This window comes from Ascaphus truei, chromosome 1, assembly GCF_040206685.1.
Source record: "Ascaphus truei isolate aAscTru1 chromosome 1, aAscTru1.hap1, whole genome shotgun sequence".
In the NCBI taxonomy this organism is placed as follows: domain Eukaryota; kingdom Metazoa; phylum Chordata; class Amphibia; order Anura; family Ascaphidae; genus Ascaphus; species Ascaphus truei.
In genome coordinates, this window is record NC_134483.1 from 202,482,382 (window position 1) to 202,498,251 (window position 15,870).

At 44.6% G+C, this 15,870-nt stretch overlaps 1 protein-coding gene across 6 annotated transcripts in view; it reads right to left on the reverse strand.

The window, feature by feature from the left end:
* Positions 1-15,870, reverse strand: part of LOC142495174 (uncharacterized) — a 329,787-nt gene that overhangs the window by 99,860 nt on the left and 214,057 nt on the right. For 3 of the 6 annotated variants that reach the window (XM_075600322.1, XM_075600301.1, XM_075600293.1), the window contains 2 exons: positions 14,471-14,602; positions 7,383-7,514 (listed from right to left, as the gene is read on the reverse strand). In XM_075600322.1, the coding sequence (XP_075456437.1) occupies positions 7,383-7,514; positions 14,471-14,602 (264 nt within the window). The remainder of the gene's footprint in view (positions 1-7,382; positions 7,515-14,470; positions 14,603-15,870) is intronic. The other 3 variants (XM_075600313.1, XM_075600310.1, XM_075600306.1) reach the window with 2 other exon arrangements.

The following is a 15,870-nucleotide window of genomic DNA, read 5'->3' on the forward strand; positions in this document are numbered from 1 at the left end:
ATTACAACATCCACTTTATATTCACGCTCTCATTTTTATAACGCTTCTGTCAGCATAATGGAAAAAGTGGAAATTGTGGATTATTGCGGAATCCTCTTCACTACTCGTACCTCGCTTCACCAACACATTTGAGGTTAGCTTGGTTTATTTTTAAGTCCCCAAAAAATAAATATCTCCCTCAATCGTCATCTTAAGTTTGACTAAATTGAAGACGTACAGTATAGCAGCCAAAGACCTTGGTATCTGTGAAGTTCACAGGACTTTAAGTCATGGAACAAAATTATATCTGTACATCAGTGTATACTTTAATTATTTTGTAATTATGGATTATGAAAGTCCTTATCCACATCCTTGTCGTTGAAGGACAAAGAAAGAATGGGCCGTATTGTCTTTTTTTTTTTTTTTTTAGTGACTAAACAAAGAAAGGCTAATAAATGGCTTATCCCCACGTCCATTCATTGTGGTCTTGCATCAACACAATATTGTCTGCTCGATGCACTGCACTATTTTCTTCTTGAAGCTGATTTGAATGTAGGAAACTTGAAGGTTAACTCTATGTACAAAGGACTTTTGGAGCAAAATTGGAGCAAAGAGCAACGTTTTTGGTGTTGCGCCTCTTAGCGCCAATATATCAAAGTTTTTGCTCCAGTTGGTGCCCCGTGTGTTAGCTTGTGCTTTGTGCAGTGCCAAAAGTTGGAGCTAGGGAACAAGTATATGATAACATTTTGCGCCTCTATGGAGCGAGACGTAGAAACTAGCGCAACACGCTTATTATACACTGTATGATGCACATTGGAGCACAACATTTATAGTATGTGTAGGCGGACGCTCACAGAGGTATGCAAGGGAGACTGATTATGGTGAAATTAAATAAGCCTTTTATTGCGCCTTTTGCTTAACATCAGGAAACTATCCAAACAAGGGGTGAACAAAGCTTCTATTCACTTGGGAGTATATCTAGTGAAATACTATGCGGTTCACAACTCCCTTAGATAAGCATGTCTCCCAGCCCCAAACATATAGCATGAAATGAACAGATATAAAAAGTCTTGTAAATAAAAGTCTTATCTGTTCCTTGTGGTTTGGAGGGAAAATCTTCTCTATCCCTGGTTCAGCTCCCTTTTCCTCAGGGTGTGTCAGCATTCAGGTTTAGAAGTTTCCCCTGTGTCTTGAAAGCAGCTATGCTGTGTCTTCTGGCAGGGCTCAAGACAAGTTGTGAGAGTCAAAGACAATCTCTTCTCTGTCTCCAAGTACACCTCAGGTATGAGCTAAGGAGTCTCACTTCCTGTCTCAAAAGACAGGCTTTTGTAAGCAATCTAATCAGGCAGGTGGTGTTTGTTAATTGACTACCAGCAGTTAACCACCACACTGCTGGATTAGAGGCACATTACTTGAACAGGGATAACTCCCCTGTTACATGCCTCCCCTGTTTGTGGGAAGCTCGGGCTTGCCACGGCCAAAGCCCATTCTTCCAGTCTCATTCTAGATATCTCTGTGACTTGAATGAGAGTGGATGGAGGAAGAGAACCCTCAGTCCTGCTGGGATTGGAGACCTTTTTCCAGTTTATTCGTGTCTACTCCTGAAGGTGCTTGAGATCAGCACCCCTCAGTCGCTCGAGGAGGACTTTTTCTAAGTATAGTCTTTTTTCTACGTGCGCGGTCATGAGATTTCCTTCGCGTCGGGTGCTCGTCTTATTGTAGGCATATTGTATGGCAGCAGTTGCAGAGCGTTTAAAACAGCCCTTTTCCCACTCAATGGGGTTGCTAGTTCAGCCTCTTTGAGGTTAAATTGCAATTCCACACCCACTTCCAGAGAATGGTTTTGATTCAGCACGTGTACCTTCTTTTGTTGCCTGTTGGGTGGCTGAAGGTTTTGCTAGTGCTTGTTTAGGTGGTTCAAATTTTGCAACCTTGTCTTTCAGATGAGCGGCATTCCCAGCTCTCACTGTACCCTTGTCTTCATGGGTTTTGAGGCTGTGGGATACTGACGCTTAGTCAGGGTCAATACTTGTCCTTGTAGGACTGTAATCTCATCCGCGAGCGATCCCTGTTTTTTGAGTGTGTCTTGCAAGTCTCTTCTCAGGGAATTTATCTGCACGCTTTGCTTTCTCTGAGCTTGCTTCCACATTTTTATTGCATTGTGAAGCACTATGAATTTCTTTGCTCGGGCCACAGTTACGTGTTTTAGTTTCTGGACCTTCTTGTGCTCTCTTTTGTGCCAAGTCACCTGGGTTCTAAGCTTGGCCTCTAGCGATGCTTTGGTGACGCTCAGGGTAGCCTTCAGTTTCTCATGCTGCCTTGCGGGGACATATTGGGTCATCAGACGTTCCTGCAGCACTTAAATTTCTTTAACAGCCTGCAGATTTTCTTCCTGCAGAGTTCGCTGCTTCTCCTCGGCCTTCTCGAGGTGCGTACGCAGACCTTGCAGTTGGTTCTGCAGTCGGTGCTCTGCTTCAAACTTCTCACCTTCCAAAAGTCTATTTATTTCCTTAAGCTCGTGTAGCTTTTCATTCTTTTCCATGACTTCGTCTGTCAACTGAAAATTTTCTTCTTTGAGTTTTAAGTTTTCTCTTTTTAATCTTGAATTTTCTCCTTTTTCAGTCTCTGTACTATTCAGGGCCTCTTTGCAGTCCTCCTTCCATTTACGCACATCTGCTTTGAGAATGACAGTCTCCTGGCGTGAGACATCCTTCTCTAAGTTGAGTGTCTGAAGCTCCTTCTGGGAGACTTGGAGATTTGTAGTAAGATTGACAATCGTTTCTTTAGAAATGTTCAGCTCCTCAGTGAGACTGTGTAGTTCCTTTCTGGAAACTTCCAGGTCTGTGCGGCAGCTGTTGGTCTCATGATGTGAGGCATCCAGTGCTCTGCGGAGTGTCTGAACCTCTTTCTGAGATACGTCCACCTCAATCCGGACAATGTTGACCTCCTGTTGTGAGGCATTCAGCTCTATGCGTAGAGTGTGAACCTCTTGCTGGAAGACTGTCATCTGCTTCAGTGCCTCCTCATACTTCTGCTTTAGCGTAGCCACCATTTTATCAGATTGGCTCTGCTTTTAATCCATGGCGGAAATAGTAGCATTTGCAGTATCTAGCTCAGTCTTGAGATCGTCCAATTCTGTCCTGGCTAAAGAGTACATTGCGAGCACATATTCCTGTAGCTTCACGTTATTTTTCTGTAGCTCTGTGTAACCATCTTCCTTTTGTTTCAATTGTTCACGGAGCATATCACAGTCATGACTGGCATTTTTCAGGGCATCTTCAGGGCTGGTCAAGGGATCGTCACTCACTGGTTCCGGCTCCACTTCCCTGGGATGGTTGGTTGAGGGTTTCTCACTGTTGGCACCGGACAGACACTTCTTTGGGGTACACGACTTCTGCCTTGGGCCCTCTGGATATTCGGTTAACCGCGGGACGAATTCTCCATTTTCTCTAGGCTGCAGGGCAACTCGGTCCCCCTTTTCCTCCACAGGATCTGCGGACGTGTCTGTTCCTTCCACGGTAAGTGAGGAACCGCTTTTCTTTTTCCGCCTTTTTGTTTTGGATGACTCCGTCCCATCAGGAATACTGGGGTCTCCTTTATTTGAAATTTTAGCATAGTCACTGGATCCACCCGGCTTTTCTTGCAACTGTAATAGCTGACGGAAATATTCGGTGATCCACTGCTCCCGCTCTTTCTCCTGCTGATCATATTCGTCATCAAAGGGAGCGGTCTTTTCGGTTAGTGCCGAGTTCAGTCACCCCCACCATTCTTGGGGTGTTTTGTGGGTGTGACTCGGTTCGGGTTCCCCGTAAGAACAAGGGGTGAACAAAGCTTCTATTCACTTGGGAGTATTTCTAGTGAAATACTATGCGGTTCACAACTCCCTTAGATAAGCATGTCTCCCAGCCCCAAACATATAGCATGAAATAAGCAGATATAAGAGTCTCACAAATTAAAGTCTTATCTGTTCCTTGTGGTTTGGAGGGAAAATCTTCTCTGTCCCTGGTTCAGGTCCCTTTTCCTCGGGGTGTGTCAGCGTTCAGGTTTAGAAGTTTTCCCTGTGTCTTGAAAGCAGCTATGCTGTGTCTTCTGGCAGGGCTCAAGACAAGTTGTGAGAGTCAAAGACAATCTCTGCTCTGTCTCCAAATTCAGCTCAGGTATGAGCTAAGGAGTCTCACTTCCTGTCTCAAAAGACAGGCTTTTGTAAGCAATCTAATTAGGCAGGTGGTGTTTGTTAATTGACTACCAGCAGTTAACCACCACACTGCTGGATTAGAGGCACATTACTTGAACAGGGATAACTCCCCTGTTACAGTATGTCAAAACTGTGCTTTAATGCATAGACCCCTACGTTTCTTTCACATGCCATTGCCTGTTCACCAGGGAGGATTATGTCACCTCATACTGCTGCGGCACAGTTTATTCGAGCATTTGCCCGTTCTGTGCCGCAGCAGTAGCCTGGCGCGCGCCCGAGTGTGACGGGCGCGCGCCGAAGCAGCGGAAGAGCGCCCTCCGATCGGGGCGCTCTCCCTCCCGCTGCCGGGTCCGCCGGGTCCCCCGGAACCCCCTGCCGCCGTCCCGCAGATCGCGGGACACCAGGGCTCCCTCGGGGAGCCCTGGACGCGCGTGCAGGGGGCGCAGGCTCCCGAAGACGCGTGACCGCGCGTCTATGACGCGCGGCACGCCGAGGGGCGGCCACTAGCAAGCCGGGAAATCTCCCGGCTTGCGGATCTGGCCGCACTGCGATAAAGTGTGTCGCCAGTGTACATGACGGGGTTGTGATGCAGAAAAAAGGGGAAATTATAACATTTAATAGAAACCATTATTATGTGTGTTGTGTATCTTCTCTTGGAGTTCTACAAATTGCATCCTGATGCCCATGTTTTGTATTATTTCATAGTAATGTAAATTGCAGTTTGATGCAGTGAAGTTAACCGCAAAGGGTAGTAAGTACACCAGGTTTATAAATTCATTTGTATTTCTTTGCTTTGTCTTACATAGTTACATAGTAGATGAGGTTGAAAAAGACATATGTACATCAAGTTCAACCAATGCTAAATTTAGAAGAGCGATACTGGACTTTCCGGTATGGCGCCAAAGGCAGCAGACGCAAGGCACTGGGCTCTGGAGCGTCCGCACCCCACACGCAGCATATTCGCGGAGAAATTCATTTAAAAAAATCAATAATCTCCCGCGAGCAGTGTCAGAAGCAGAGCGGCTAATGGGCAAGCAAGTTACCAGAAGATCTTCCATGGCAACGAAGCAACAGAGAGCGGAGAAGCCCCAGACTAAAAAAGACTCTCCCAAGATGGCGTATGTATGCAGGGCAAAGGAACAGGGTGAGGCTGAGCAGGAGCAGGAGATCTCCTGCACAGAAATCTTAAATGAACATGCTGATTTGGCCAAAGCATTGGCAAGGGAGCTGATGCCTGCAATCAACAAAAAGTTTGATTAACTGCAAAAATCTTTGGAAGACTTCAAAGGTGAGCTCTTCTTGCAAAACACAGGACTAGGAGAGGCTGAGACCAGGATAGGGGACCTAGAGGATGACCTAGGAGAAACTCAGAAGGAAGTCCTGGAGCTAAAAAAAAAAAAAAAAAAAAGAATGAGACAGAGAGAGAGAGCGAGACAGGAGAGAGGGGGAGTGGGGAGGAGAGAGAGAGAGAGATCGATCGATCCGTGGGGGATGATGTGAGATGCAGGGGGGGAGGGTGATGTGAGATGCAGGGAGGGAGGGTGATGTGAGATGCAGGGGGGGGGGATGATGTGAGATGCAGGGGGGGTGTGATGTTTAAACCAAAATCATTACAAAATATATACACATTGTTTATTCAAAAGTATGAATTAATAATTATTTATTACTCCTACTGCTTTACACGTTTTTTTTGTGATTTACCCCTGTCGAACATGTGTCATTCAGATAGGGGTTCCCCGAAATGTTACAAAATACTTAAAGGGTTCCTCCAAACAAAAAAGGTTGGGAATCACTGCTTTAGAGTAACAACGTGAAATGTTAAGGAAGTCAATTTCCCTATTAAGCGTAAAAAAATCCTGAAATATCTCAAACGACTCAAAACTGAGATTGCATCAATTCAAGAGACACATCTGAATGCAGAAGAGAGTAAAAAAAACTCCAAAGGCACTGGGTAGGCAAATGTATTTTCTCTCCACCAAGGCAAAAAAAAGGTGGCGTGGCTATCCTAATAAATAAATACCTGCCGTATGAAATAATATCCCCATGGGGGGGATGTAGAAGGATGCATCGTCAATTGTCTGATTAAAGTACATAATGAGGAGTTAAATATTTATAATATATATGGGCTCAATGAATATGACCAAGCCTTTCTGCTAAATTTGGCTGACATGGTGCTGAACAAGAAAAATAATAATGTAACAGTAAGGGCGGGGGGACTTTAATCTAGTGGTTGGCCCATTCTTAGATAAATCACAACAGGCACAAAGGACAGAGAAATTAAAAGCAGCTCAAAAAGGGGCAAAGATGTTTATTGACACTAGGATTAGAGGATTGCTGGAGAGTGTTTAATCCCACAGAAAAGGAATACACGTTCTGCTCACACACCCACAATATATTCTCTAGGATAGACTACGTCTTTGCTAAGAGACAGATCGTGGGGAAGATTACAAACACTAAAATTAAGGACATAATTATATCTGATCATGCACCAGCGTGGGTAGATATTAGTGTGGGACAAAAAGCACACAGGGATAGAATTTGGAGATTCCCATCTAATTTGTATAACAATGAAGAATTATAGAGCATTTCTCCTAAATAATTGGCTAAACTTTAAGGACACCAATGCTGGACAGTGTCGGGAGGGCAGACTGTATTTGGAAACTGGCAAGGCAGTCTCGAGGGGCCAAATTATAGCATATGTAAACAAGTAGGACTGGAGTTGGCCACCCATGCACTAGGGGAAGACCCCTGAGTGAGACACGGAAACATAATTTGTCATTTTATCAACTTCTATCTTATTAACATGTAGTTTATGAGGTGCAAATGCTGGTAGGGTAAACTAAAGGCCGTCATTAGAGTACCTCGTTTATTTGGAATATGTATGAGAATGTTTAACAGGAAACAGAACAAAAATAGCCTTAGGCAAGACAAATATTTTTTTTTTGTTGCAACCCTGATTAAACTTCATAATTTCGTCTTAAGCACACATTTGGCAAGGCTGTCATTAATAATACATATATATATATATATATATATATATATATATATATATATATATATATATAAATATATATATTAATTAATAATACTAAGCTGTTCTGTTTTCTCCACCTGCTTTCCTGGTGCTTTTAATGGGAGTTGCTACACACAAGCTAACTTGAGCAATTTCATCTTCTCCTGTAGGTTACTTACCAGTTGCAAAACATACCTGGTTTGTGGCTTCAATGGTCTCCTCACTTGGTATCTCATCGTCTGCTGTGATCTCGACTACGTTTAGGTTTTCTTCTACGCAGGCCGCATCCTCAGTCGGGTCTAGGATTGTTTCCTCACACTGTGCAAGCTAAAAAGAAAAATGTATGCTCAAACTGTAGAAGGCATGAATCTAAGGAACAAACGTTTCCGAAGATCTTTTTTTGAAATCACTTTGTACATTCCTTTTGGACAAGCTTACACTGTATTAAGTGCTGCTAGTGTAAGTCCGTTGCTGTTATTCCCAGAAGATTGGGGAGTGAAGTTCCGATTGCGCACGAACTCATCAAATTAGGAAATATATGTGAAAAAGAAAAAAGAAGAAAAAACACAATAGTGTAATATTGTATGCAACCGTCAAGGTAAAAGGTAATGCTCTCACATTAGGCAAGGTTAGATGAGCATTTCGGTTGTTAAGTGAACCACACTGATGAGCAGGAATCTCTGTTGATAGGATATATCTGGTAGTGCAGACCTTCTCTCATAGCAGGACTCGCAGCGTTATTGCAGGTACCTCATCAGCAGGATATTCTCCTCCAATCGCAAGACTTGCAGCGTCAATGTGAGCTCCTCAGCAGCAGGATATTCTTAATAAAGAGATAACACAAAATAGTGTAATACTGTATACAGAATGGGTTAATTGCTCAAGCCAAATGGACACTCACATTAGAATAGAATTAAAAAGACTTATGGTTGTTAAAGTAACCAACTTTGACAGGTTATACTGGAATCGCTGGAAACTTCCAAGAACACAGGAAAACAGGATTAAATCTTTATAATAAAATATAAAAATAAAAAAAACCAGAAGGCCACAGAAGCTATACAAGGAACAACTGTAATCACAACTCCCAATAAACCCCAGTGATGGCCATACACTTCCTGGAAGAAGTCTTTGTCAAGAAGAAACGCGTTGGAACTTTATTTCACCCCTATACGAATAGCAGGAGATTCTTGGGAGCTGTCTGGGGCACTGTTACCTTCTCTGTCCTTAACCCCTGGTGTATGGCCATCACTGGGGTTTATTGGGAGTTGTGATTACAGTTGTTCCTTGTATAGCTTCTGTGGCCTTCTAGTTTTTGTGTTTTTATATTTTATTATAAAGATTTAATCCTGTTTTCCTGCGTCCTTTTCCTGTGTTCTTGGAAGTTTCCAGCGATTCCAGTATAACCTTTCAACGTTGGTTACTTTAACAACCATAAGTCTTTTTAATTCTATTCTAATGTGAGTGTCCATTTGGCGTGAGCAATTAACCCATTCTGTATACAGTATTACACTATTTTGTGTTACCTCTTTATTGAGAATATCCTGCTGCTGAGGAGCTCACATTGACGCTGTAAGTCTTGCGATTGGAGAATATCCTGCTGATGAGGTACCTGCAATAACGCTGCGAGTCCTGTTATGAGAGAAGGTCTGCACTACCAGATATATCCTATCAACAGAGATTCCTGCTCATCAGTGTGGTTCATTTAACAACTGAAATGCTCATCTAACCTTGCCTAATGTGAGAGCATTACCTTTTACCTTGACGGTTGCATACAATATTACACTATTGTGTTTTTTCTTCTTCACATATATTTCCTAATTTGATGAGTTCGTGCGCAATCGGAACTTCACTCCCCAAACAACACAAGTGGCTCTGAACGTACCCATTTGCGGTCCGGTGCGGTACCCATCAAGGAAATCTATATAGTTGGACTACTACGTATCCTTCTAGTTCACAGTTTTTGGGCTTGTTTCACCCCCTTTTATGTTATTCCCAGAAGATTCCATGTTTTTTATTGCCACTAGAAGTATGTATTGTTCTTTATTGAATATACCCCATAAATACATGAACTCTTGCACTGAAGTTTAAGCACACGTGTGTACAAGTCGCACAAAAATGTGTGTGCGCCAGTTCTTTACACAGGTACAGTATTACAACATCCACTTTATATTCACGCTCTCATTTTTATAACGCTTCTGTCAGCATAATGGAAAAAGTGGATATTGTGGATTATTGCGGAATCCTCTTCACTACTCGTACCTCGCTTCACCAACACATTTGGGGTTAGCTTGGTTTAGTTTGAAGTCCCCAAAAAATAAATATCTCCCTCAATCCTCATCTTAACTAAATTGATCTGTACATCAATGTTTACTTTAATTATTTTGTAATTATGGATTATGAAAGTCCTTATCCACATCCTTGTCGTTGAAGGACAAAGAAAGAATGGGCCGTATTGTCTTTTTTTTTTTAGTGACTAAACAAAGAAAGGCTAATAAACGCGCGTGCAGGGGGCGCACGCTCCCGATGACGCGTGACCGCGCGTCTATGACGCGCGGCACGCCGAGGGGCGGCCACTAGCAAGCCGGGAGATTTCCCGGCTTGCGGTACCGACCACACTCGAATAAAGTGTGTCGGTACTGTAAATGCATTTGTATTTCTTTGCTTTGTTTTACATAGTTACATAGTAGATGAGGTTGAAAAAGACATATGTCCATCAAGCTCAACCAATGTTAAATTTAGAAGAGCGATACTGGACTTTCCGGTATGGCGCCAGAAGCAGCAGACACAAGGCACTGGGCTCTGGAGCGTCCGCACCCCACACGCAGCATATTCGCTGAGAAATTCATTTAAAAAAATCAATAATCTCCCGCGAGCAGTGTCAGAAGCAGAGCGGCTAATGGACAAGCAAGTTACCAGAAGATCCTCCATGGCAACGAAGCAGCAGAGAACAGAGAAGCCCCAGACTAAAAAAGACTCTCCCAAGATGACGTATGCATGCAGGGCAAAGGAACAGGATGAGGCTGAGCAGGAGCAGGAGATCTCCTGCACAGAAATCCTAAATGAACATGCTGATTTGGCCAAAGCATTGGCAAGGGCCTGCAATCAACAAAAAGTTTGATGAACTGCAAAAATCTTTGGAAGACTTCAAAGGTGAGCTCTTCTTACAAAACTCAGGAATAGGAGAGGCTGAGACCAGGATAGGGGACCTAGAGGATGACCTAGGAGAAACTCAGAAGGAAGTCCTGGAGCTAATAAAAAAAAAGAATGAGAGAGAGAGCGAGAGAGCGAGAGAGCGAAAGAGCGAGAGAGAGAGAGACAGGAGAGAGGGGAGGAGAGAGAGATTGATCCGTGGGGGATGATGTGAGATGCAGGGGGGGGGGGGGGGGTGATGTGAGATGCAGGGGGGGGGGGATGATGTGAGATGCAGGGGGGGGGGATGATGTGAGATGCAGGGGTGGGGTGATGTGAGATGCAGGGGGGGGGTGATGTTAAAACCAAAATCATTACAAAATATATACACATTGTTTATTCAAAAGTATGAGTTAATAATTATTTATTACTCCTACTGCTTTACACGTTTATTTTGTGATTTACCCGTCGAACATGTGTCATTCAGATAGGGGTTCCCCAAAATGTTACAAAATACTTAAAGGGTTCCTCCAAACAAAAAAGGTTGGGAATCACTGCTTTAGAGTAACAACGTGGAATGTTAAGGAAGTCAATTTCCCTATTAAGCGTAAAAAATCCTGAAATATCTCAAACGACTCAAAACTGAGATTGCATCAATTCAAGAGACACATCTGAATGCAGAAGAGAGTAAAAAAAACTCCAAAGGCACTGGGTAGGCAAGTGTATTCTCAAAGGCAAAAAAAAGGTGGCGTGGCTATCCTAATAAATAAATACCTGCCGTATGAAATAATATCCCCATGGGGGGGATGCAGAAGGATGCATCGTCAAATGTCTGATTAAAGTACATAATGAGGAGTTACATATTTATAATTTTATAATATATATATGGGCTCAATGAATATGACCAAGCCTTTCTGCTAAATTTGGCTGACATGGTGCTGAACGAGAAAAATAATAATGTAACAGTAAGGGCGGGGGGACTTTAATCTAGTGGTTGGCCCATTCTTAGATAAATCACAACAGGCACAAAGGACAGAGAAATTAAAAGCAGCTCAAAAAGGGGCAAAGATGTTTATTGACACTAGGATTAGAGGATTGCTGGAGAGTGTTTAATCCCACAGAAAAGGAATACACGTTCTTCTCACACACCCACAATATATTCTCTAGGATAGACTACGTCTTTGCAAAGAGACAGATCGTGGGGAAGATTACAAACCCTAAAATTAAGGACATAATTATATCTGATCATGCACCAGCGTGGGTAGATATTAGTGCACACAGGGATAGAATTTGGAGATTCCCATCTAATTTGTATAACAATGAAGAATTTAGAGCAGGCCTGCACAACTCGTAAAGTGAGAAGGGCCGAACTGCTCCAAGGAAAAAAAATTGGGCCGCACGGGTAAAATAATCATCATCACCATCATCACCATCATCATCATCTTTCCTCCAGCACCTCATCATCATCATCCTCATATCTTCCCCAGAACCCCTCACTATCAACCTTTGCGATACTCCCCATCTATCTCTCATACCCCCATCTCTCCCCCTCACCCACACACATAATACTCCCCCTCCACAAACACACAATACCCCCCTGCACAGCACACACATCACACCCCACTGCACCTCACATCCCTCTCCCCCCTTGCACCTCACATCGCTCTCCCCCTTGCACCTCACATCACTCTCCCCCCTTGCACCTCACATCACTCTCCCCTCTTGTACCTCACCTCAAATCACCCCCCTTGCACCTCAAATCACCCCCCTTGCACCTCAAATCACCCCCCTTGCACCTCAAATCACCCCCCCTTGTACCTCAAATCACCCCCCATGCATCTCAAATCACCCCCCATGCACCTCAAATCACCCCCCATGCACCTCAAATCACCCCCCATGAACCTCAAATCACCCCCCATGCACCTCAAATCACACCCCTTGCACCTCCAATGACCCACCCCTGCACCTCAAATCACCCCTTGCACCTCAAATCACCCCCCTTGCACCTCAAATCACCCCCCTTGCACCACAAATCACCCCCCATGCACCTCCAATCACCCCCCCTTGCACCTCCAATCACCCCCCTTGCACCTCCAATCACCCCCCCTTGCACCTCAAATCACCCCCCCTTGCACCTCAAATCACCCCCCCTTGCACCTCAAATCACCCCCCCCTTGCACCTCAAATCACCCCCCCCCCTTGCACCTCCAATCACTCCCCTGCACCTCTCATCACCCATCACCCTCCCCCCCTGCACCTCACATCACCCATCACCCTCTCCCCCCCTGCACGTCACATCACCCACAGGGCCGCCAACAGAAATCATGTGGCCCGGGACAAACGAAAGGAGCAGTGCCCCACCCCCCCGAACCCATAGCGCACCTACCACGAAAACATCTTTTAGCGCGCAACTTTTACTTAACTGTTTTCTTATTGTGATACAGAAAAAAACATTACATCTCCCCCTCCTCATACCTCACCCCTCCCCTCCTCATACCTTCCCTCTCTCTTCACCCACCCTCTCTCTCCCTTCTCCCCCTCTCCCTTCTCCCTCTCTCTTCTCCCCCCTCTCTCTCCCTTCTCCCCCCTCTCTCTCCCTTCTCCCCCCTCTCTCTCCCTTCTCCCCCCTCTCTCCATTCTCCACCCCCTCTCCCTCTTCCCCCACCCCTTCAACCCCCACCACACCACTCTGTTTGCCCCACCCCACAACAGCCCGTTTGCCCACCCTCACCAGCAGCCCGTTTTACACCCCCACCCCTGCAGCAGCCCGTTTTTTACAAACCCATCCCCCCCACCCCACCCATGCAGCAGCCCGTTTTTCACTCCCACCCCCCCTGGCAGCAGCCCGTTTTTCACTACCACCCCTACCCCTGCAGCAGCCCGTTACACACTCTCACCCCCCCCATGCAGCAGCCCGTTTTTCACAGCAGCAGCCCGTTTTTCACTCCCACCCCCCCCTGCTGCAGCCCGTTACACACTCCCACCCCCCCCTTGCAGCAGCCCGTTACACACTCCCACCCCCCCCCTGCAGCAGCCCGTTACACACTCCCACCCCCTCCCCCCTTGCAGCAGCCCGTTACACACTCCCACCCCCCCCCTTGCAGCAGCCCGTTACACACTCCCACCCCCCCCCCTGCAGCAGCCCGTTACACACTCCCACCCCCCCCCCCCTGCAGCAGCCCGTTACACACACACACACACACACACACACCTTAGCTCAAATCATCCTCTCCCCGGTACTAAGCCCCGCCCCCGGCATGCTATGACCTCCAACCAATCCCTTCTACTCTAAAGACCCGGACCCCGGCATCCAGCTATTGAAAAAAAAAATACTCACGGCTGTCGCATCCTCCTCATGCAGCTGCCCCCGAGCACCGCCGCCAACTCGCACACCGCAAAACCCGGGGGGGAGAGGGGAAATCGCAGCCATTTTTTAAAAACTTTTTTTAAATTTAATTAACTGGCGCCCAGCCGGAGTCATCGCGGGCCGCACAGAGAGGCCAGACAGGTTGCATGTTGTGCAGGCCTGATTTAGAGCATTTCTCCTAAATAATTGGCTAAGCTTTAAGGACACCAATGCTGGACAGTGTCGGGAGGGCAGACTGTATTGGGAAACTGGCAAGGCAGTCTCGAGGGGCCAAATTATAGCATAGGTAAACAAGTAGGACTGGAGTTGGCCACCCCTGCACTAGGGGAAGACGCCTGAGTGAGACACGGAAACATCATTTGCCATTTTATCAACTTCTATCTTATTAACATGTAGTTTATGAGGCGCAAGTGCTGGTAGGGTAAACTAAAGCCCGTCATTAGAGTACCTCGTTTATTTGGAATATGTATGAGAATGTTTAACAGGAAACAGAACAAAAATAGCCTGAGGCAAGACAAATATTTTTTTTTGCAACCCTGATTAAACTTCATAATTTCGTCTTAAGCACACATTTGGCAAGGCTGTCATTAATAATACATATATACATATATATATATATATATATATATATATATATATATATATATTTATTTATTAATTAATAATACTAAGCTGTTCTGTTTTCTCCACCTGCTTTCCTGGTGCTTTTAATGGGAGCTGCTACATACAAGCTAACTTGAGCAATTTCATCTTCTCCTGTAGGTTACTTACCAGTTGCAAAACATACCTGGTTTTTGGCTTCAATGGTCTCCTCACTCGGTATCTCATCGTCTGCTGTGATCTCGACTACGTTTAGATTTTCTTCTATGCAGGCCGCATCCTCAGTCGGGTCTAGGATTGTTCCCTCACACTGTGCAAGCTAAAAAGAAAAATGTATGCTCAAACTGTAGAAGGCATGAATCTAAGGAACAAACGTTTCCGAAGATCTCATTTTGAAATCACTTTGTACATTCCTTTTGGACAAGCTTACAATGTATTAAGTGCTGCTAGTGTAAGTCCGTTGCTGTTATTCCCAGAAGATTTCATGTTTTTTATTGCCACTAGAAGTATGTATTGTTCTTTATTGAATATACCCCATAAATACATGAACTCTTGCACTGAAGTTTAAGCACACGTGTGTACAAGTCGCACAAAAATGTGTGTGCGCCAGTTCTTTACACAGGTACAGTATTACAACATCCACTTTATATTCACGCTCTCATTTTTATAACGCTTCTGTCAGCATAATGGAAAAAGTGGAAATTGTGGATTATTGCGGAATCCTCTTCACTACTCGTACCTCGCTTCACCAACACATTTCGGGTTAGCTTGGTTTAGTTTGAAGTCCCCAAAAAATAAATATCTCCCTCAATCCTCATCTTAAGTTTGACTAAATTGATCTGTACATCAATGTTTACTTTAATTATTTTGTAATTATGGATTATGAAAGTCCTTATACACATCCTTGTCGTTGAAGGACAAAGAAAGAATGGGCCGTATTGTCTTTTTTTTTTTTTAGTGACTAAACAAAGAAAGGCTAATAAATGGCTTATCCCCACGTCCATTCATGGTGGTCTTGCATCAACACAATATTGTGTGCTCTGATGCACTGCACTATTTTCTTCTTGAAGCTGATTTGAATGTAGGAAACTTGAAGGTTAACTCTATGTACAAAGGACTTTAGGAGCAAAATTGGAGCAAAGCGCAACGTTTTTGTGTCGCGCCTCTTAGCGCCAATATATCAAGGTTTTTGCTCCAGTTGGTGCCCCGTGTGTTAGCTTGTGCTTTGTGCAGTGCCAAAAGTTGGAGCTAGGGAACAAGTATATGATAACATTTTGCGCCTCTATGGAGCGAGACGTAGAAACTAGCGCAACACGCTTATTACACACTGTATGATGCACATTGGAGCACAACATTTATAGTATGTCAAAACAGTGCTTTAATGCATAGACCCCTACGTTTCTTACACATGCCACTGACTGTTCACCAGGGAGGATTATGTCACCTCATACATGACGGGGTTGTGATGCAGAAAAAAGGGGGAAATTATAACATTTAATAGAAATCATTATTATGTGTGTTGTGTATCTTCTCTTGGAGTTCTACAAATTGCGTCCTGATGCCCATGGATTGTATTATTTCATAGTA